General features: G+C 41.0%; 1 protein-coding gene and 1 pseudogene across 6 annotated transcripts in view; both read right to left on the bottom strand.

The window, feature by feature from the left end:
* Positions 1–2,433, bottom strand: part of LOC111972301 (SLAIN motif-containing protein 2) — a 19,017-nt gene extending 16,584 nt beyond the window's left edge. For all 6 annotated transcript variants that reach the window (XM_070446190.1, XM_023999265.2, XM_023999267.2 and 3 more), the window contains exon 1: positions 1,653–2,433. In XM_070446190.1, the coding sequence (XP_070302291.1) occupies positions 1,653–2,140 (488 nt within the window). In that variant the 5' untranslated portion in view covers positions 2,141–2,433. The remainder of the gene's footprint in view (positions 1–1,652) is intronic.
* Positions 2,157–21,825, bottom strand: LOC111971867 (anaphase-promoting complex subunit 4-like; annotated as a pseudogene).

The raw sequence follows: 21,825 nt of genomic DNA, 5'->3' as shown, positions 1-21,825 counted from the left end.
GGGATTGGGTTAGAGGGGCAACAAGGAACTGGTACTAAGAGGCCACAGTAAACTTCCCAGTCATGCTTCCTCTATCCTCTCTTCCAAATATTGAAGAGTAGTCGAAGATGTTTCTGTATCTAATACATTCACATAGGGCAGGCAAACTCACACACTGAGCCAGGCTATGGGAAAGGCTCATTTCATCTGATTAAATGACCAGGGGCTGCCAGAGCCCATGCAGTATTACTAACCTGACAGTCTGGCCATAATTAGTTACTGTATCTCCTTTCTATAGCTGGCCGCCTCCGACCTAGGCCTTGACCTAAAGCACAAGCCATTACCATTAAATTACCCTCAAGAGGCCCATAATATGCCAATAAAAACCCTATCCTACTAACCGCACCATGGCAGACAAGGGGCTATCTTTCAGAGAATGAGAGGGGGAGAGAAATGAACACTGACCCAGCTTCCTCATTATAGGCTAATGATTCATACTGCTCTACTAAACAAAACTACAACATCTCATTTATAGACAGGGCTTATTTCACGTCAGCTCGACAGTGAAGTCTCATCACTCTCTACAACTGTTTCAGGGATTTCCTCAGGTTGGGATCAGCAGTGAGATTTGTTCTGCCTCACAAATCCAATTAAACATCTCCAGTTTCATGGATTAGGCTATACTTCTAAAAGGTCATCTGTGTAAGCGACCTAACCCTATAAACCACAAATGCTCAGTCAGTGCACAGCAAACAATACATGATCCTGAGATTCAGTTTGGCGTGGCTAAAAACTGTGGCTGGGCCTGGCTATTACAACAATTCAAGTACTATAACAATGTCATAATCATTTAGGCCTAGTAGGCAATGATTTCCCCTCAACCTCGTTTCATACACTAGACTAGTGGATGGTGTGTATTAGTATTGATAGTCCTCCTAACAATGAAGGTAAACCATGGTTGTGGCTGTTTCCCCATAGCCTTAGGTTGGGTAAACAACTTTAAATTTCACTGTGCACACTTCTCTTCCCACCTGACAGCCTTCTGCTATGTCACCAAAATAGTGCAAATGGCCACCATACGAACTGTTAATTAACATAGTTAACTAACAACTAGCTTTTATGGTACATCATTTGACAGAGTAAACAAGACCACTAAAATGCAAACATTATGACTAAGGCCTAATAGTAAAGGGGTGTGATTAGTCCAAGCACAGCAGCACCCACAGAACAATGAATGCCAAGTTCTACTGATACAATATTGATCAGGATGTAATGTGACAAGTGCAGGTGGTTTGACAGTCCCCATACGTGATCCAATTTCCATTCGGATTTAATTCCATCCACCACCCCTCACCCACTCAGTAATCAAGAACGAACGGCAGACAATCGGTCTGCGGTGTGTGATGACCTCTGTCTGTGGCAAGCTATTGTATTGACAACATGGCCGTGCTGTGCATTCCTATGGCGCAATTTCAGCGAGGATTATTTCCCTCCCCAAGGGTTTGTCATCGTTGATAATGTCTGGAACAGCTGCCCTCGGCTGTGGAGCTGTCACATATGAGCGCATGATAGGCACACTGGTTGACTAGCTAAATGCATTAGGGCGTACTGTTGTGTTCTCGTTGTTCGAAAAACCCTCAGGCTACTTGAATTACAGATGGTGTATCACTCACCAGCTGTCTTCATCTTCGTTCAGACAATCCATGTCTTCAAGATCGAGGATGTCTACTTCATCCAAGATTGAAGTTTCCCCTTCATCCATAAAACCCAGTGTTTCCCCTGCATCAGTAAAGTACGAATTGATGCCAGTGAAAGAGGTGGCAGCCGATGCCCCCTCGCCCTCATATGCTCTCCTGAAACTGATGCCATCATATGACAGTCTGGGGCTCAAACAACGGGAGTTTTCCAAAAGCCCTCCATAGGCACCCGTTCCGCTGAACCCCACCCCAGGGAAGCCGGCCAGCCCCGCCGCCGAGGCGGCTGACAGGGGTGAGTCATATCCAGCACTAAGGGGTCTATGGTTTCCTGACACTGCTCCAGACGAAGACAATAGAGTAGACCGACTACGGAGTTGCTCGTTTTGCTGTTCGAGTTTCTTTACCAAGTCCTGCAGCTTGCGCACCTCCAAGTCCGCGTTGATGTTTGAGTTAATATCCTCCATAGCTAGCTAACGTTAGCTAGCTAACGTTAGCGCTACCCAGCCACACAAAAATCCGCGGCTGTGTCAGTGTGGTTTTTCGTTTCTTCTTTCTCGGCTGGAGATCACGATATGTACGTCACTCTAAGCAGTATCACGTTTATAATGAAGAGACTTTGGTGTTCAAATAAGTTATTGGGCTTATCGTCATCTTCTCCAAATATTCGTACACACGGGCAGGGTCGAAAACATTTCCACTATCCCTGTCGCCAACTGTGAAAGACATACAGGCAAGGCTAGGAACGTCACCACGTGAAACATAGGTAACGAGCACGTAACCAAGCGCGCGTTTACAGTATCGATTATACCCCACAGTACTGTCTGCAATGCATAGAATATTATCATGTGAGCTCATATACAGTACAATGAAAAGTATGGTGGTTTGTCAATAAAAACAATCACACGAGCTAACTGTTGTTCATATGTTACTTGTCACGGACTTAGAATGTACTTGCAGGAGTTTGTTGGTGGTACAGTTTGACATAAAGCACTGAAAAAACCTGGAAACGTTTTTACACTGCTTTATGTCAGACTGTACCACCAGAAAGCTAGTATCACAGTCTGATGTACTAGGCAAGACCATACCTTCCAAGCCAGAATATTGAAAAAAATTACATTTGAACAATCTTTGTCTGTGAGGTTGATCCTCTTTCGGGTCGAAATTTGAAAACAAATATCAACAGGAAGTTATTATTTATCTGACTTTTTAGAGCGCCGGTCGGCATGTACACTCAGCTATTGTTTACATATTGTGCAAGTGTTTATGTCGAGTGCGTCAGTAGATTGAAAATACAAACCGCTAGATCTATATACAGACCAGCGTTCTGAAAGTCAGGTTAATAACACTTACCTGTGGGGATTTTGTGTCATATCTCTACCCGAATAAGGACAAAATCAGCAAACAACAGGGTAGAGTAGGTTCAAAGGAAGTTTATTCAACATTGTTTACCATACATGTTAGACGAGTGGGGAAGGAAATCCCACAGTCAGAATTCGAAAGGGGCAAGGTGTGGTCAAGTCTAGTGCTCCCCAAAATACATTATTTTGACTGTACTCTAGGAATTTGTGTGAGGATCAAATCCATGTTACATTATCTATCTGGAGACCAGTCTTCACTTGCCTTACAGACATAGGAAACAACCACATCAAAACAACAACCAGAAGATTGTTTTCTTATCAAAACGTTTATTTCCACTTTGTTAGGAAAAAAAGTGCAACTAGGCTTTACAATGATGGCATAACTGGGATTGATTACTGCCAACGTATAGGGTTTGGTGTTGTCGATTGTTATATTGCCTAGATGAGGAGCTGCTATGAGAGTGAGGGCTTCCCCACACTCCAGTTGCTGCTCAGCACTTTGTCCCCCTCCCTGCCCCTTAGTCTCTCCTCCTTCAGCCTCCCCCTGGCTGGCCAGCGTCTCCTCCAGGCCATCCTGATCAGAGCTGGCGTTCTGCAACTCAGGCCGCTCTTCATCCTCCACATCCATCTCAAACACACGGATGTGCCACAGGTTGAGAGATTCTGAACCATCTGAACCAAACTACAACAAGCCTGTTAAAGCCTTAGTAAGGGAATCCCCCTTCCATTGTCTTACCACACAGGCCACTTTCCGGATCCAATTCACAGCCCCAAACTGGGCCTTCATGTTCTTCAAGTCTCTCCACTGGTTCTCCAGTACCAGCCCATGTGCATGGATGACACCACTCTGCTGGTCTAACCTGAGAATACAGATGGCACAGTCAACAGGTGACCCATGATGACTACAGTGAAGATAAGGGAATTACAGGTTAAGGTGATAGTTGCTGTTTAGATGTACAGTTCCTTCAGAAAGTATTCACATCCCTTTACCTTTTTCACATTTTGTTTTGTTACAGCCTGAATTTTAAATAGATTAAATTGAGATTGTGTCACTGATCTCCACAAAATACCCCATAATGTCAAAGTGGAATTTTGTTTGTAGAAAATGTTAGAAATCCATAGAAAATTAAAAGCTGAAATGTCTTGAGTCAATAAGTATTCAACCACTTTGTTATGGCAACCCTAAATAAGTTCAGGAGTAAAAATGTCCTCAACAAATTGAATAATAAGTTGCAAGGACTCATGTGTGTTCAATAATAGTGGTTAACATTACTTTTGAATAACTACCCCATCTCTATACCCCACAAATACAATTATCTTTAAGGTTCCTCAATAAAGTAGTGAATTTCAAGCACAGATTTAACCACAGAGACCAGGGACGTTTTTCAATGCCTCGCAAAGAAGGGCAGCTATTGGTTAAAGAAAAATGAAAAGCTGAATATCACTTTGAGCATGGTGAAGTTATTAATTAAGCTTTGGATGGTGTATCAATACACCCAGTCACTATAAAGATAGTGGCGTCCTTCCTAACTCAGTTGCCGGAGAGGAAGGAAACAGCTCAGGGTTTAACTTAAATGAGTGAAAAGGAAGCCTGTACAGAATACAAATATTCCAAAACATGCATCCTGTATTACTTAAGTAATACTGCAAAAAAAGTATGGCAAAGAAATGAACTTAGTCCTGAATACAAAGCATGATGTTTGTGGCAAATCCAACATCACTGAGTACCACAAGCATGGTGGTGGCTGCATCATGTTATGGGTATGCTTGTCATTGGCAAGGACTAGGGAGTTTATTTAGGATAAAAAGAAACAAAATAGAGCTGAGCACAGGCAAAATCTTGTTCAGTGTGCTTTTCAGACAAATTCAGGAGACAAATTCACCTTTCAGTACATTTACATTTAAGTCATTTAGCAGACGCTCTTACCCAGAGCGACTTACAAATTGGTGCATTCACCTTATGATATCCAGTGGAACAACCACTTTACAATAGTAATACTATCTCAGTTTTGTAATACTCTCACAGTTGAGTAATAATCTCTCAGTTTAGTAACACTCTCTCAGTTTAGTAATACTCTCTCAGTTTAGTAATACTCTCTCAGTTNGGTTAGAAGGATTACTTTATCCTATCCTAGGTATTCCTTAAAGAGGTGGGGTTTCAGGTGTCTCCGGAAGTAGGACAATAACCTAAAATACAAGGCCAAATCTTTACTGGAGTTGCTTGCCAAGACAACATTGAATGTTCCCGAGTGGCCAAGTTACAGTTTTGACTTAAATCGGCATGAAAATCTATGGCAAGACTTGAAAATGGCTGTCTAGCAATGATCAACAATCAACTTGACAGAGCTTGAAGAATTTAAAAAAAGAATGGGCAAATATTGTACAATTGAGGTGTGCAAAACTCTTAGACTTACGCAAAAAGACTCACAGCTGTAATCGCCACCAAAGGTGCTTCTACAAAGTATTGACTCAGGGGTGTGAATACTTACAGTGGCAAGAAAAAGTATGTGAACCCTTTGGAATTACCTGGACTTCTGCATAAATTGGTCATAAAATTTTGATCTGATCTTCATCTAAGTCACAACAATAGACAAACACAGTCTGCTTAAATTATTACACAAACAATTATACATTTTCATGTCTTTATTGAACACACTGTGTAAACATTCACAGAGCAGGGTGGAAGAGTATGAACCCTTGGATTTAATAACCGGTTTTGGCAGCAATAACCTCAAACAAACGTTTTCTGTAGTTGCGAATCAGACCTGCACAACGGTCAGGAGGAATTTTGTAACATTCCTCGTTACAAAACTGTTTCAGTTCAGCAAATTCCTGGGATGTCTGGCGTGAACCGCTTTCTTTGACTGGGCCACTCCAGAAGGCATATTTTCTTCTGTTGAAGCCATTCTGTTGTTGATTTACTTCTGTGTTTTGGGTCGTTGTCCTGTTGCCTCACCCAGCTTCTGTTGAGCTTCAATTGGTGGACAGATAGCCTTACATTCTCCTGCAAAATGTCTTGATAAACTTGGGAATTCATTTTTCTGTCGATGATAGAAAGRTGTCCAGGCCCTGAGGCAGCAAAGCAGCCCCAAACCATGATGCTCCCTCCACCATACTTTCCAGTTGGGATGAGGTTTTGATGTTGGTGTGCTGTGCCTTTTTTTCTCCACACATAGTGTTGTGTGTTCCTTCCAAACAACTCAACTGTAGTTTCATCTGTCCCCAGAATATTTTGCCAGTAGCGCTGTGGAACATCCAGATGCTCTTTTGCGAACTTGAGACGTGCAGCAATGTTTTTCTGGGACAGCAGTGGCTTCTTCCATGGTGTCCTCCCATGAACACCATTCTTGTTTAGTGTTTTACGTATCGTAGACTCGTCAACAGAGATGTTATCATGTTCCAGAGATTTCTGTAAGTCTTTAGCTGACATTTTAGGATTATTCTTAACCTCACTGAGCATTCTGCGCTGTGCTCTTGTAGTCATCTTTGCAGGACGGCCACTCCTAGGGAGAGTAGCAACAGTGGTGAACTTTCTCAATTTTTAGACAAATTGTCTTACCGTGGACTGATGAACATCAAGGCTTTTAGAGATACTTTTGTAACCCTTTCCAGCTTTATGCAAGTAAACAATTCTTGATCTTGGGTCTTTTGAAATCTCTTTTGTTTGAGGCATGGTTCACAGCAGGCAATGCTTCCTGTGAATAGCAAACTCAGATTTTGTGAGTTTCTTTTATAGGGCAGGGCAACTCTAACCAACATCTCCAATCTCATCTCAATGATTGTACTCCAGGTTAGCTGACTCCTGACTCCAATTAGCTTTTGGAGAAGTCATTAGCCTAGGGGTTCACATACTTTTTACAACCTACACTTTGAATGTTTAAATGATGTATTCAATATAGACAAGAAAAATAAAATAATTTGTGTGTTATTAGTTTAGTTTAGTTTGTCTGTTGTTGTGACTAAGATGAAGACCAGATCTAATTTGATGACCAATTTATGCAGAAATCCAGATAATTCCAAAGGGTTCACATACTTTTTCTTGCCACTGTATGTAAATTACATTTCTGTATTTCGTTTTTTTTTTTTTATTAAAATAATTATGGGGTATTGTGTGTGAGAAACTCAATTTCATCCATTTTGAATTCAGCCTGTAGCACAACAAAATGTGGAATAAGTCAAGTGATATAAATACTTTCTGATGGCACTAAGTCTTGAGTTCCAGTTTGTAATCAGGTAGAACATAAATGACGGTTTGAGATGAGGTGCAGGTTACAGTTACAAATAGATCATGAATTAGGAATATAGGGCTAGGTTTGCATGTTAGGGAAAAAGGTGTTTCAACCATACACTAAGACTCTTGGGTCCCCGTGGAACTCCTCCTCATAGCTGAGAGCTGAGCAGAGAGGGAGCTGGGCCAGGACACGCCCCCTGCTCTCCTCCTCCTCTAATGCTCGCAGCACCACTGTCAATGTCTCATCGTCATAGAAACGAGCATCCTGGCAACTGTACACACAGTCAGAACTTAAACACACAGACATGCAACAAAAAATCATGGATCTATAATAGTCATTAACACCAATAAAAACAACAAATAATCAATTGCACATCATCATTAGAGCAAGTAATATGCAATGCATGTTCACATAATTTGCCTGTACAGCTAGAGGTTGCATTGTTGAGAGTGTAGTATTCTAGGAAAGAGAAAAAGACAAGTGATGCACTCACCTGAATCCTGCAGCATCATTATCAATACTGTGGCTGAGAACGTCACTCAGATCTATCACCACGAGACCAGTGAGAACAGGTCTGTGACAACAGACATAAAAAGATAAATAATCAGTGAAACAAAAAAAGCACATGCTCAGTCATCGACAAAGACCTAGTAGATTGGGATAGAACCAGATTAAAATAGGGTGCAGTGCTGTAATGTACTCGTATGGGTCAGTACCCTTCTGCAGTCGGTAAATCTTGCAGGGTGAAATCTCTGGCATGCAGAACACTACATATGGTCTTCTTATCATTGTATCTGGACACCAATAATCATGATAATAACCTTGGCAATATACATTATCTGCGTTATCATCTTGAGGAGAGTGTTTTGGTCAAATGAGAAATGACAAGATGTTTGTGTCTTTCAATGACAGAAGTACAGTTCCTGATCTGAAAAGATCGAAACAATAAAATGAAACAAATAAAACTAACCACAATTTATAAACACAATTTATCCACTAAAATTGTTATCTGGCACAGTGTAGAGAGGCAAACAAACAGCCTGTTTCACAGATTTTCCAATGACCTCCTACAAACAGAGGCAAATCAGTATCACCATAGCTCATGTCATGTCATAACTCAAATTCATATGCCTTCGTTTGGATGTAATCTCTCCAGACTGCTGTCTAGTCATGCAAAACCAATTGAATTAGAATGATAAAATAGTTTCTGCCACATGCAAAACATAAGACGAAGTGTTCCTTGGGTATGTGGCGTTGTATGGCTTGTTAATGCAATGAAATCATATTACCACAGAAAGAAAGGCTGGGAAGGAGAATATAGAAGAGAACTGAGGGGGATGGACAAGGCAACTAAAATAATGTGTGAGAAGGAGGGAGAGAGAGAGAGAGAGAGAGAGACTGCAAGATGACAAAACTCCTGTGGTGAGTTAGTCAGATTTATAGCTGCCTGGAATTCCTAGCAGAAGCCTCATGAATGCATGACCAAAGTTCTACAGAAGCCCTGAAGCCCAAGGCAAAGAAAATTTTAAAAAGTAGACTCTTGGAATTCTCGTTTGAATTACTTTTAATTTTTTTTTACCTTAGTTGTTCAAATGACTTAGTATCTCATTTGAACAACTTAGCTTGTTTGAATGACTTAATTGTTCTTTTGTCTAATTAAGCCTAATTTGTTATACAGCTTGTCAGACCGTGTAATGCTTGCTGCAGCCATTCATTCACTGATTCCATCCATTGATATGATTGTTCATTGACAGTTCTTTGATAGCTTAAAGCATGGCTGCTTCTGAATACCAGAGCATGTAAGTGGGGTGAGTGTGGAGTGAGGAGCAGAGTGTAATTTCTCTCTGGTACTGCTCAGACACAAGGTCTGGGCATCCTCTGCCTAGCGTATTTTTCGCCCTTTATCATTATTCTCTTAATTAGGCCTATTCGGTTGTAATTATTTAACCTACCCCACCCACAGTAGCCTATATCTAGTTTATATTCTACTTTCTAACATTATGAAATGTAGTTTCAATTTTTGAAGCACTTCAAATGTATTAACAGACTATTAACACATGTTTTAAGCACATGTGCATTGAGTTTGGAAAATGCGCTCCACAAATTAAACATGATTATTATTATTAGTATAATAAAGAAAGAAAAATACACATGTAAAGGCTTAATTACAAAGGAATATCAGTGGGAATATAGCCATAGTATCAACAAGAGAAAGGAGAATGGAATGTATTTGAAAAGCCTAAAATTGAAAAATACATTGAGATGAAGCTGGCCCGTGTGTGGATGCTATTTCTTTAAAAAATATATATTTCTTTGTCTTTTGAGCAATTATTTATATATTTTTTTTAATAAGTAGGTGATCAGTATGGTGCAATACACTATTTACTGAAGATAAACTCAACAAAAAAGAAACGTCCTCTCACTGTCAACTGCATTTATTTTCAGCAAACTTAACATGTGTAAATATTTGTATAAACATAACAAGATTCAACAACTGAGACATAAACTGAACAAGTTCCARAGACATGTGACTAACAGAAATTGAATAATGTGTCCCTGAACAAAGGGGGGGGGGGGGTCAAAATGAAAAGTAACAGTCAGTATCTGGTGTGGCCACCAGCTGCATTAAGTACTGCAGTGCATCTCGTCCTCATGGACAGCACCAGATTAGCCAGTTATTGCTGTGAGATGTTACCCCACTTTTCCACCAAGGCACCTGCAACAGGTCTCAACAGGTCTCAGACGTGCTCAATGGGATTGAGATCCGGACTCTTCGCTGGCTATGACAGAACACTGACATTCCTGTCATGCAGGAAATCACGCAGAGAACGAGCAGTGTGGCTGGTGGCATTGTCATGCTGGAGGGTCATGTCAGGATGAGCCTGCAGGAAGGGTACCACATGAGGGAGGAGGATGTCTTCCCTGTAACGCACAGCGTTGAGATTGCCTGCAATGACAACAAGCTCAGTCCGATGATGCTGTGACAGACCATGACGGACCCTCCACCTCCAAATCGATCCCGCACCAGAGTACAGGCCTCGGTGTAACGCTCATTTCTTCGACGATAAATGTGAATCCAACCATCACCCCTGGTGAGACAAAACCACAACTCGTCAGTGAAGAGCACTTTTTGCCAGTKCTGTCTGGTCAAGGGACGGTGGGTTTGTGCCCATAGGCGACGTTGTTGCCAGTGATATCTGGTGAGGACCTGCCTTACCACAGGCCAACAAGCCCTCAGTCCAGCCTCTCTCAGCCTATTGCAGAAAGTCTGACCACTGATGGAGGGATTGTGTGTTCCTGGTATAACTCGGGCAGTTGTTGTTGCCATCCTGTACCTGTCCCGCAGGTGTGATGTTCGGATGTACCGATCCTGTGCAGGTGTTGTTACATGTGGTCTGCCACTGCGAGGACGATCAGCTGTCCATCCTTTCTCCATGTAGCGCTGTCTTAGGCGTTTCACAGTACGGACATTGCAATTTATTGCCCTGGCCACATCTGCAGTCCTCATGCCTCCTTGTAGCATGCCTAAGGCACGTTCACGCAGATGAGCAGGGACCCTGGGCATCTTTTTTGGTGTTTTTCAGAGTCACTAGAGAGGCCTCTTTAGTGTCCTAAGTTTTCAAAACTGTGACCTTAATTGCCTACCGTCTGTAAGCTGTTAGTGTCTTAACGACCGTTCCACAGGTGCATGTTCATTAATTGTTTATGGTTCACTGAACAAGCATGGTAAACAGTGTTTGAACCCTTTACAATGAAGATCTGTGAAGTTATTTGGATTTTTACGAATTATCTTTGAAAGACAGGGTCCTGAAAAAGGGACGTTTCTTTTTTGCTGAGTTTAGGACACACAACTGCAACGTGTTGACTACTAATTAATTCGCTCATTGCATCAAGTAGCGGTAGGTACGTGGGTAAAATCACTGGAGAAACCAAGCAAAGCCAGTAAACAAGTCACAACCTATTTGCCTTGTTTGCTCTATAACACATTCGTTCACACGCCACCGTTATATACAATAAGGCTGTCACAAAAAGACAACAGGCACAGTGGCAGAATAAATTCAACTACACATTTGTTTGTTTCATCACAAAACCAGAGAGCAACATCTGTCTGGTGAAGTCCACAAAGCAAATATTGCATGTAAAAAACAGTTATATGACCTGCAACATGGTCAAGCAAGTTAATGTTTGACAGTTTACTAAACAACTACTTACTGCAAGTCAGCACAAAGACAACAGGAGCACTACCTCCGCTATTCCAGCACCATTTCAACTTCAACGTTTAAACATCATCAAATCAACAAGGCTATATATGTTTAGTTTAATACACTGAAAACAAACTTAAAGATACCAAAAACTATTTAGTCCAATAAATATAATGTGGGTGTCCATGGTACTGATATCTGTGTGTGTGTGTGTGTGTGTGTGTGTGTGTGTGTGTGTGTGTGTGTGTGTGTGTGTGTGTGGTAGTGGTGTGTGTGTGTGCTTAGCGTCCACGTGCAAGTAAAAAATGTTTTACTCTATTTGTAGACTAGTTGAACACCAATGCCATTCTCTTCTCTTTCATGTTGGCAAAACAGTTTATGGCTCTGTACGCTTTTAGTTTTTGCTTTCATAGGCTACCTAGCTAAAATGCTATCTCCCTCGCATGGGCGACAATGAACCAGCTAAGTTAACTAGCTAGTTAACGTGAGCCAACATCTAGGCTACATATTGAATTTCAATCATCTCAGGCCAGTGGCACAATATATTAATTTAGATCAGAATCATCGTCATAATTATTGGCCTGCAGAGAATTATGTCAAAACCACAAGTCCAAATGTCCATCAAATGTTTTTACATTTACATTTTAGTCATTTAGCAGATGCTCTCATCCAGAGAAACTTACAGTAGCAATTAGGGTTAAGTGTCTTGCTCAAGCGCATACAAACAGATATGGCTCGGGGATTCGAACCAGTAATCTTTTGGTTACTGGTTCAACACTCTTAAATGCTAGGCTACCTGCAACTCCACCCATGGTTTAGGAAAGGGCCGATTTAGCAAGTGTTAGGATTTATGTTTATGCACTATAGCCCGCTACCATATTGTTTGAAGATGAATATTGTTTTGTTACACACACACACACAAACAATACAGATGTGTAGATGTGTAAAGACTGATCAACATAGAGGGACAGGCTATACAGGCTGTGGTCAATCTGGAGAGGGGAGGGGTGCATATCTCTAAGCCAACCAGGGAGGGTAGGGCACTGGACAATACCATATTAGGAACTGTTTGAGTGTAGAATCGACGGAGACACAAGACGGATCTAATCTACCCAACAACCAGATGCGGACAGAGGAGAGCACTAAGGGACTTGGAGAAGTCCGAGTGCCAGCATAGGCTGAGCAAAGTTTAAACCGCGCTCAGCCTCTACTATGATAGGCCAACGGACGGGTTGGAACTAAAGCTACCATAGTATAAAAACTGTTGCATGAGCACATTCCACAGTTCTCTGTTTTACCTTGCGCGGTGATACAGCGAACCCGTATATACGAAAATTGCATTTACCATTTATCGCTTGAGTTTAATTAAAATACATAAAGTATATTCGGTGACTCTGAATCACATTTTGTCCTGATACCAGATTTGAACTGACGCAAATCTCTTTCACAAGCTAGCTACTGCAGGACATCAACACAAGCAGACGAGAAACACATGTTTTTCTGACAATGATGATGTTTTGCTTAGGATGTGATTTGATTGGGGTGAAGACAAATCCAAACTGCGTCAGGAAAACAATCAAATGCTACCGCGGCAACATGTCATACTCTTTTGTTCCAGACAGCATCAGATACATGAGCTGCACATACTGAGAGAGAGGGGCGCTGTTTCCTTCACCCGGTTGATTTCTCAGGTGAGATTCAGCCACTTGCGAATTGATGAAATTAATTATGAAAACACAGAGACGAAAGACACATCATTTTGATTTTTTTTATTGGTCAGATATTTTTGGGGAAGTCTGGCTTCCCTTAGCATCCATGAATACACACTGATTGCATCTGAAGGCAACTGAATGATCAGACATTCTATAAGAGACTCTGTAATCGCACAGGCTGTCGCCGAAGACATGCGCAAGTGTAACAACACCAAAAGAGAACAGATGCTCTAGGCTGGTTATATGCAGTCCCCAAAATACTGGTTAATTATCTAAATCCCCAAAGGCACAGGACGAATCTTCTTTGCGATATCAGAGCAGGTTTGGATGAAAATCTTTTTAATTTCTTACCTTTATTTAAAGTCAGTTAAGAACAAATTCATATTTTCAATGACGGCCTAGTGGTTTAACTGCCTTGTTCAGGGGCAGAATGACAGATTTGTCCCTTGTCAGGGGGACTCGAACTTGCAACTTTTCGGTTCCTAGTCCAACGCTCTAACCACTAGTCTACGCTGCCGCTCCTGTTTCAAATGCCCTTGTTAAATATGCAACATATGTATTGTGACACACTGTTTACCAAAGACCCACAATTAGATATTAGTTCAACTCCTTCCCGCTAATAATAACGACTCCACACAACATTATTGTCCAAATAGGTGACGCCTGTTTTCTTGAAGTGTTTGAAATAGCCTAATTGGTCTGCGTCAGACTGCGCAGAATAGTAAGGTAGTAGTCGTTTATTATTATTAATGCTACTACTGCATGAGGCGTAACTTCACTTCCACGTTGGTTCAACATACATTTCATTGAAATGACAAGGAAACACTGTTGATTCAACCAGTGTATACCCAGTGGGCTGCCACAGCAAGTTGATCCCTGCTATGCAAGGGTTTATTTTGCAACCCATCCACCAAACCCCTCCATTATGCACGGTTCTCCCTCTCAAGCGTTCCTTCTCAAAATGCTTTCAAATCAATATTTTTTGCTTTATCATCAAATTAATGGGTTGTTGTCGTCAGTGCTATTGGAAATCGGATAGCTTCCTTATGTTTCAGTAAACCATTAGCCAACACTTCAAAGATTAAACGTAGTGATTAAATGTATTTCCTTCCTGTTATTGTGAACTGTAGGCTATAACAAGTTAAACCTTTCGATTGAAGGCATTTCACAAACTTTTTTTTTTTTATAGGCGATTCATGTTTGGCTAATAAAAGGATGTTGTTCGTTGCATAAACCAGCCTATTATCTCTGAAGTTCATTCATTTATTGGTGATGGATACTTTAACTGTACATTTAGGCTAATGTTAGAGCTCACATAGGCTACTTCTCTACCAGAGCCCGTGAGATAACTGGTCGACCGGTAAGTGCGGTCTAAGCGATTCCCTTTTGATATCATGTTACCTCCCTACATTGATTATATTGATGAAAACCCGCTGTTAACCTCATGCCGCACACATTTCATTTGACATTTCATTCTAGCTCACAATCAACGACGACTATTTACTGTAATCCCTCCAGCAGTGGCGAAGTGTAGGCCTATGACTATGTAGCCTTGTGGCACTGTCCTACTGAACTCTGTGCCGAAATGTCACACGGACGGTTTCATCTCAAAGTATTTAAAAATGGTTGGCGTTTCAAATATATTCTATTCTCCTTTCTCTTGTTTATATTATGACTATATTCTCACTAATATTACTTTATGTAAGTAAGCTTTTACATGTGTATTCTTCTGTCTTTATAATAATACTATTTAATTTGTAGAGCGCATTTCACACGCTCAATGCACATGTGAAGCTTGTTGGTGCTTGTTGCTGTGCGCAAATCATCTGATCGCTGCAGTTTGAAATGATTTATTCCATTTTATTTATGGAAAGAAGCTGATACTTGTTTTTATTATTTACAATTAATGAATTAATGACATTTTAGCTTAATTTTTTTTTTTTTTACAGTGTGGTGTTTCAATTCCAAGGAAAACAAAAATACATTTTACAGTAGCCTATGTATTGCCTACCCAAAACATCCGTTAATACATTTGAAGTCCTTCAAAATATAAACTACATACCATGTTAGAAAGTAGAATATAAACTAGATATAGGCTACTGTGGGTGGGGTAGGTTAAATAATTACAACCGAATAGGCCTAATTAAAAGAATAATGATAAAAGAAATTCTATGCAAAGCATGCCTTGTGGCTGAGCAGTACCAGAACAAAAGTGGAGTGGGAGAGATTTTTTTATCTGCTCGAATTACGCTCTGCTAGTCGTGTCCCACTCGCCCACTTACATGCTCTGGGATTCAAAAGCAGCCGTGCTTTAGGCTCAATTCATTAATGTGTGTGTGTGTGTGTGTGTGTGTGTGTTTTAGACTTACTGCGGGTTTCTGTAGGCACAACTCAGTCACCCCCTGCATCATCCTCTTCACAAAGTGTAAGGACTTCTGAGGGTACGAAGGGAAGAGGAGCGCGCTCTCTGGATGAACCAATCAATCAGGAAAAATGTCACTTCAGTAAGGCAATCAAATCAGTCACAGTAAGGCAATCCATCTAATTACAACATGGAAATAACCACACACTTCTTGCCTAGTTATATCTGAGATAAAGGCTATATTTCACCTTTCAAGTGTGTGCTCTCCTGCAGAAACTTCAGCCATTGGTTGCCCTTGATGTTGGGCAGAGATACTAGATCCTCATCCTTCAGGTACTGCAAAAAAAAAGGACACAAAGTGTGTCAGCGAACACTGATCACAGACAAACTAAGATATACATACAGACAGACAACGCTTGTCCCTCACCTGGTCGACCCGCTCCACATTGAAGTACTTCCCTTTCCGGTCAAACAGCTCTTTCGTTCTGTCACAGGAGAGGGTGTCATTGGCTAGTTTGTGAAAAGCTGTGGAAATTAAAGTGCTATTCTACTTATCCAATCTATTTTACCTCACTGAAGTGCTCTCACCTTATTGAGTTCTGGAGGGACGTGGTCCTCTGACATCCTTAGCATAGCTGCAGGAAAATAAACATGTACAGTGCCTTCAGAAAGCATTCATATCCCTTGACTTATTCCACATTTTGTTGTTACAGACTGAATTCAAAAATGATTAAATCTATTTTCTTCCTCACCCATCTACACACAATACCCCATAATGACAAAGTGAAAACATGGTTTTATAAATTGTTGCAAATTTATCAAATGAAATACAAAGTATTCACACCCCTGAGTCAATACTTTGTAGAAACACCTTTGGCAGAGATGACAGCTGTGAGTCTTTCTGGGTAAGTCCCTAAGAGCTTTGCACACCTGGATTGTACAATATTTGCACATTATTCCTTTAAAAATTCTTCAAGCTCTGTCAAGTTGGTTGTTGCATTTCTTTGCCATATTTTTTACAGTTTTACGTTAGTGCCTTATTGCAAACATGATGCATTTTTGGGAATATTTTTATTCTGCTTCCTACTTTTCACTCTGTCCTTTAGGTTAGTATTGTGGTGTAAATACAATGTTGCTGATCCAACGTCAATTTTCTCCTATCACAGCCAGCTAACTGTTTTAAAGTCATCATTGGCCTCATGGTGATATTCCTGAGCGGTTTCCTTCCTCTTCGGCAACTGAGTTAGGAAGGACACCTGTATCTTTATAGTGACTGGGTGTATTGATACACCATCCAAATAATAATTAATAACTTCACCATGCTCAAAGGAATATTCAATGTCTGCTATTTTCATTTTTACCCATTTACCCTCTTTGCGAGGCATTGGAAAACCTACCTGGTCTTTGTGGTTGAAATGAACTGCTCTACTGAGGAACCTTACAGATAATTGTATGTGTTGGGTACAGAGATAAGGTAGTCATTCAAAAATAATGTTAAACTATTATTGCACACAGAGTCCATGCATCTTATTATGTGACATGTTCAGCAAGTTTTTACTCCTGAACTTATTTAGGCTTACCATAACAAAGGGGCTGAATACTTATTGACTCAAGACATTTCCGTTTATCATTTTTTATGAATTTGTACAAATTTGTAAAAACATATTTCCACTTTGGCATTATGGGGTATTGTGCGTGTAGGCCAGTGACACAACATCTAKATTTAAAAGATGTTTAATTCAGGCTGTAACAACAAAATGTGGAAAACGGGGTGTGAATACTTCCTGAAGGTACTGTATTAAAACACTTGCATTTAATAACCAATTCTATTTTGTATATACTAAATGTACCATCAGTCACTAAAAGGTGCTATATCTCAAGAGGTCTTACCTACATAAAGCCATCGGAAAAAAGCTTTGAAGTTCTTCATGCTCTTGTCAATCACTCTGAGTAAGAGAGACAGTGAGGATTGACATGAGGATGAGAGATTTAACAAACACCAGGAATGAAGTCAATTCCATTTTAAATTATTTCCATTTGAAATGATAAAAAATGTGTTGTTATGAGAACAAAATACTAATCTAATAGCATATCAATAAGCATGCAAACTCACTGTAGAAGTTTGTTGGCTTTCAAAGTGAATGAACCCACAGCTGTAATGGGATCTATAACAAAACATCAATATTCACATAACTTTCATTTGAAATAAAATCCAGCTCACAAGCTTCAAACAAATGGTCCAGTTATGCAAATGATCAATGAGTGTCAGCCCTGATCCTATCACAGACTAATTAATTGTACAATTACATCCACTTTAATCTTATTTTTCTCAGAAAATATACCACAGTCACAGTTTAAGCAGGATCTAAGCACTGTGCCCCCTATAGCTGCTGAGTCCAGGCATAGAGGCTGGAACTTCTGTTTCCATAGAGACATCCCCTACACCTCACTGAGGTGGTGATACAACAGAGCCTCTGAACCACTGGAGAAAGAAGAGCAAAAGAGAGGGGATGATTGGCATCAGATGCAATTTCTTGACATTTGCATTGTATGGTCCACAAAAGGGCATTATGGGTCAGGATAAGAGAAGAGATAATTATTCATGTCAACTGAGTTGCAACCTCTGTAGGTGGCTMATCACCAGCTTCTGAATGCTGGAGTAAGAGGTTTCTATAGATTGGCCCAGCTTCTTCAGCCGCTATGAAACAAACAAATCACATCAGTCTTACAAAGCTACAAAATTCACAACATACTCAAACTTTATTATTCAGCTCACCTTGACGGTCAGATGATTCATGAGGAGAGCCTGTAGTTCTGGGCTGATTAAAAATATAGAATTTAGTTAGTCTGCACATAAAAAACCGTAGACATCTGCTATATCAGTCTTTTCAATGTCAGATGAGGTTTATGATGTCCTGCAGTGGCACCTACAGGACACTTTGAATCACTACATCTCAAATGTTTAACATATTTTTGCATTAGTGCTCACGGCTCAACTACATGATCTATTACTTATTATAAACCAGGTGGTTTGAGCCCTGAATGCTGATTGGCTGAAAGCCATGGTATATCAGACCGTATACCACGGATATTACAAAAAAATTGCTTGTTTAATGTTCTAATTACGTTGCTAACCAGTTTATAATAGCAATAAGGGACCTCGGGGGTTTGTGGTATATGGCCAATATACCACGTCTAAGGGCTGTATCCAGGCACTCTGCATTTCATTGGGCATAAGAACAGCCCTTAGCCGTGGTATATTGGCCATATAAGGCCTGAGCGGATATGCTATTACTTAGGTAGAAAGCATGTTCTGTGGAGGACAGGGTAGCGTACAAGTCATTGGATACTTTTCTCACCTTTATCGTCCCCATAGTAGAAGCTCCAGAAACTCATCCTGGACTTGTGTGCTGGTGTTCTTCTCCTAAAAATAGGAATTGGTTCAGATCATGCCTTTTAGGGGTGCTGTCATTATTGGAAAATGGGCTGAGGCAGACTGAACTAACAGTGACCACTGATCTGAACGAACTTAGTGAGCCGAAGGTCCATCAGCATGAGGATATCCTCCCAAGTCTCACACATACTGGTGAGAGAGAGAGACGCAGGTACTGAAGGAAAGATATAGAGAGAGACAGAATAAGTTGGATCGAGAGAGACCAATGGGCAGACTAGTCTGATGAATGCCCTCATATCTCTATGGAAATATGAACTATGAGGAGAGATCTTGCCATATTAGTTACATAAGGAGGGCACTGACCTGCAGCAGAGTGGAGATGTGGGTGAACTTGTGTGCCATCCTGGTGACCTCAGGGAGACAGTGGGACAGCAGCCCTGTGTCGAGCTGGAGGACACAACAAGCATACATAGTGAAAGAGCTCAAATAAGATAAGAATATATACTGAACAAAAATATGAACGCAACATGCAACAATTTCAGAGATTTCACTGAGTTACAGTTCATATAAGGAAATCAGTCAATTGACAAATTCATTTGACCTTGATCTATGGATTTCACACGACTGGGCAGGGGCGCAGCCATGGGTGGGCCTGGGAAGGCATAGGCCCACCCACTGGGGAGCCAGGCCCAGCCAATCAGAATAKGTTTTTCCCCACAAAAGGGCTTTATTACAGACATAAATACTCCTCAGTTCCATCAGCTGTCCGGATGGCTGGTCTCAGACGATCCCGCACATGAAGAAGCCGGATGTGGAGGTCCTGGGCTAGCATGGTTACACGTGGTCTGCGCTTATGAAGCCGGTTGGACGTACTGCCAAATTCTCTAAAACGCCAGTGGAGGTGACTTATGGTAGAGAAATTAACATTCAATTATCTCCCAACAGTTATGGTGGACATTCCTGCAGTCAGCATGATAATTGCACGCTCCCTCAAAACTTGAGACATCTGTGGCATTGTGTTCTGTGACAAAACTGCACATTTTAGAGTGGCTTTTTATTGTCCCCAGTACAAGGTGCACCTGTGTATTGACCATGCTGTTTAATCAGCTTCTTGATATGCCACAGATGTCAGGTGGATGGAATATCTTTGCAAYGGAGAAATGCTCACTAACAGGGATGTAAACAAGTTTCTGCACAGCTTTTTATGCATATGGAACATTTCTGGGATCTTTTATTTCAGCTAATGAAACATGGGACCAACACTTTACATATTAGTTTATATTTTTGTTCAGTATAGAAGATGATTTCATGATGGGTCAGAAATATACTAAATTTCACTTAAATGTGGGCATAACTGATTACCTGGATGTAGCAGATCTCTGGGTCGTTGTCAGCTGACCTGATTTCTGTGATGATGAACAGGGACTTCAGGTCACCGGACAGACACAGGATATGACACATCCCATGGACCTGATGAAGATAATCTTGTTAGTTACATAACTATCTAAGGGGTTTCTTAGTGTAGCATAGTTGTGTAGTCACTGCAGAGAGTGGGTGGGTGAACCAGTGCATAAGTGTGCGAGTACAATATTAACCCTGGTAAAGTGGCAATCTTATACATCCCATAGGCATACAGCTCCACAAAGCCAGAACCTCCACCAAGAACCAGGATGTTTAGTCTGCAGACACTTGACGGATGTGTGAGGATGTGTACATGAGATTGTGTGTTAACTGAATCTTCTATAATAAAGCATGTGAAACTTGCATCACTCACTTCCCTTCCCCCATAAGGTCCAGGATCTCGTCTGACGTCTCCTCACTACAAGACGGAGGGTTGGTTATGAGAAAACGTATCCTAGTGCAGACAGGTTGTCTGAAATATAATTTAAATGAATCGCTGTCGCTGAAGATACATAAACATACCGGAATATCTTTGATGTAGTACTGTAGCTAAGAATAAACAAAACATGTCTTCAGTAGGGGGCAGATGCAGCAAAACAAGCTAAAGGCTGTAAAGTATGTGTTAACACAAGAACCAAGAGTTCTCCAAAATATATTTTACTTGAATAAATGACAAACGATTGATTCGTCAGTGACATTATAAAGACACGTTTACCTCTTGGGAAGAGTTGGCAACTTGMGAAGAAAAAGGTTGGACTCGTCTTCAGAGGTGTAGAATGAGTTGAGGACACTGAAAGACACAAAGTTTATATTTCACTACACAGTTCAGACACACTCTAGTGTAACCACTCCTCCCCCCTGTAGACCTGCTCTCCTCCAGCACCTCCATCCAGCGCATGCAGAGCACAGGGTTCTCTACTGGGAACAGGTGAAGGATCTCTGCATCACACAGCACCWCCAGCTTAAGTGTCCCCGAGGCTAAAGGCCAGGACTGAACACAAAACAGAGGACGCACATTAGATAAGCAGTGAACAAATGCAGAGGCTGACACACTGTGCTGTAGTAAATGTGTTGTGTTGAGTGTGTGAAGGTTTATTGTTGTAACAGTGGTAATGTAACATAACTTATATGCTTCCAATGTGATAAGTAACTTGAGACATTCAGGTCTGTCTCTTGCCATCAGGTCTCCAAGCAAGCGCAGCGATCTCCTTTCCCGTATTCTCATTGGATGGCAAACTCCAAACACGCTGGAAATTTGCAAGGCGATGCAGTAGCAGCTACAACACAAACATAGATTGACACACAGATGATTCCCATAATAAGCTGATGTGATCTGGTATTGATCTGYGTATGAAAGTGTGGGTGTGTTTCTCTCCTTACCTAGCCAGTAGTGTTTGCGAGGGCAATGAGATCCCTCTTTGGAAACCATGCCATACACAGAACTGGGTTTGGGAGCTGCTTCTCCCCCACTTGACGAAAGGCAGGCAT

Source organism: Salvelinus sp. IW2-2015, linkage group LG13 (assembly GCF_002910315.2).
Source record: "Salvelinus sp. IW2-2015 linkage group LG13, ASM291031v2, whole genome shotgun sequence".
Classification (NCBI taxonomy): Eukaryota; Metazoa; Chordata; class Actinopteri; order Salmoniformes; family Salmonidae; genus Salvelinus; species Salvelinus sp. IW2-2015.
The sequence above is the reverse complement of the archived record's forward strand: the minus strand, read 5'-3'. Positions and strand labels throughout refer to the sequence as shown.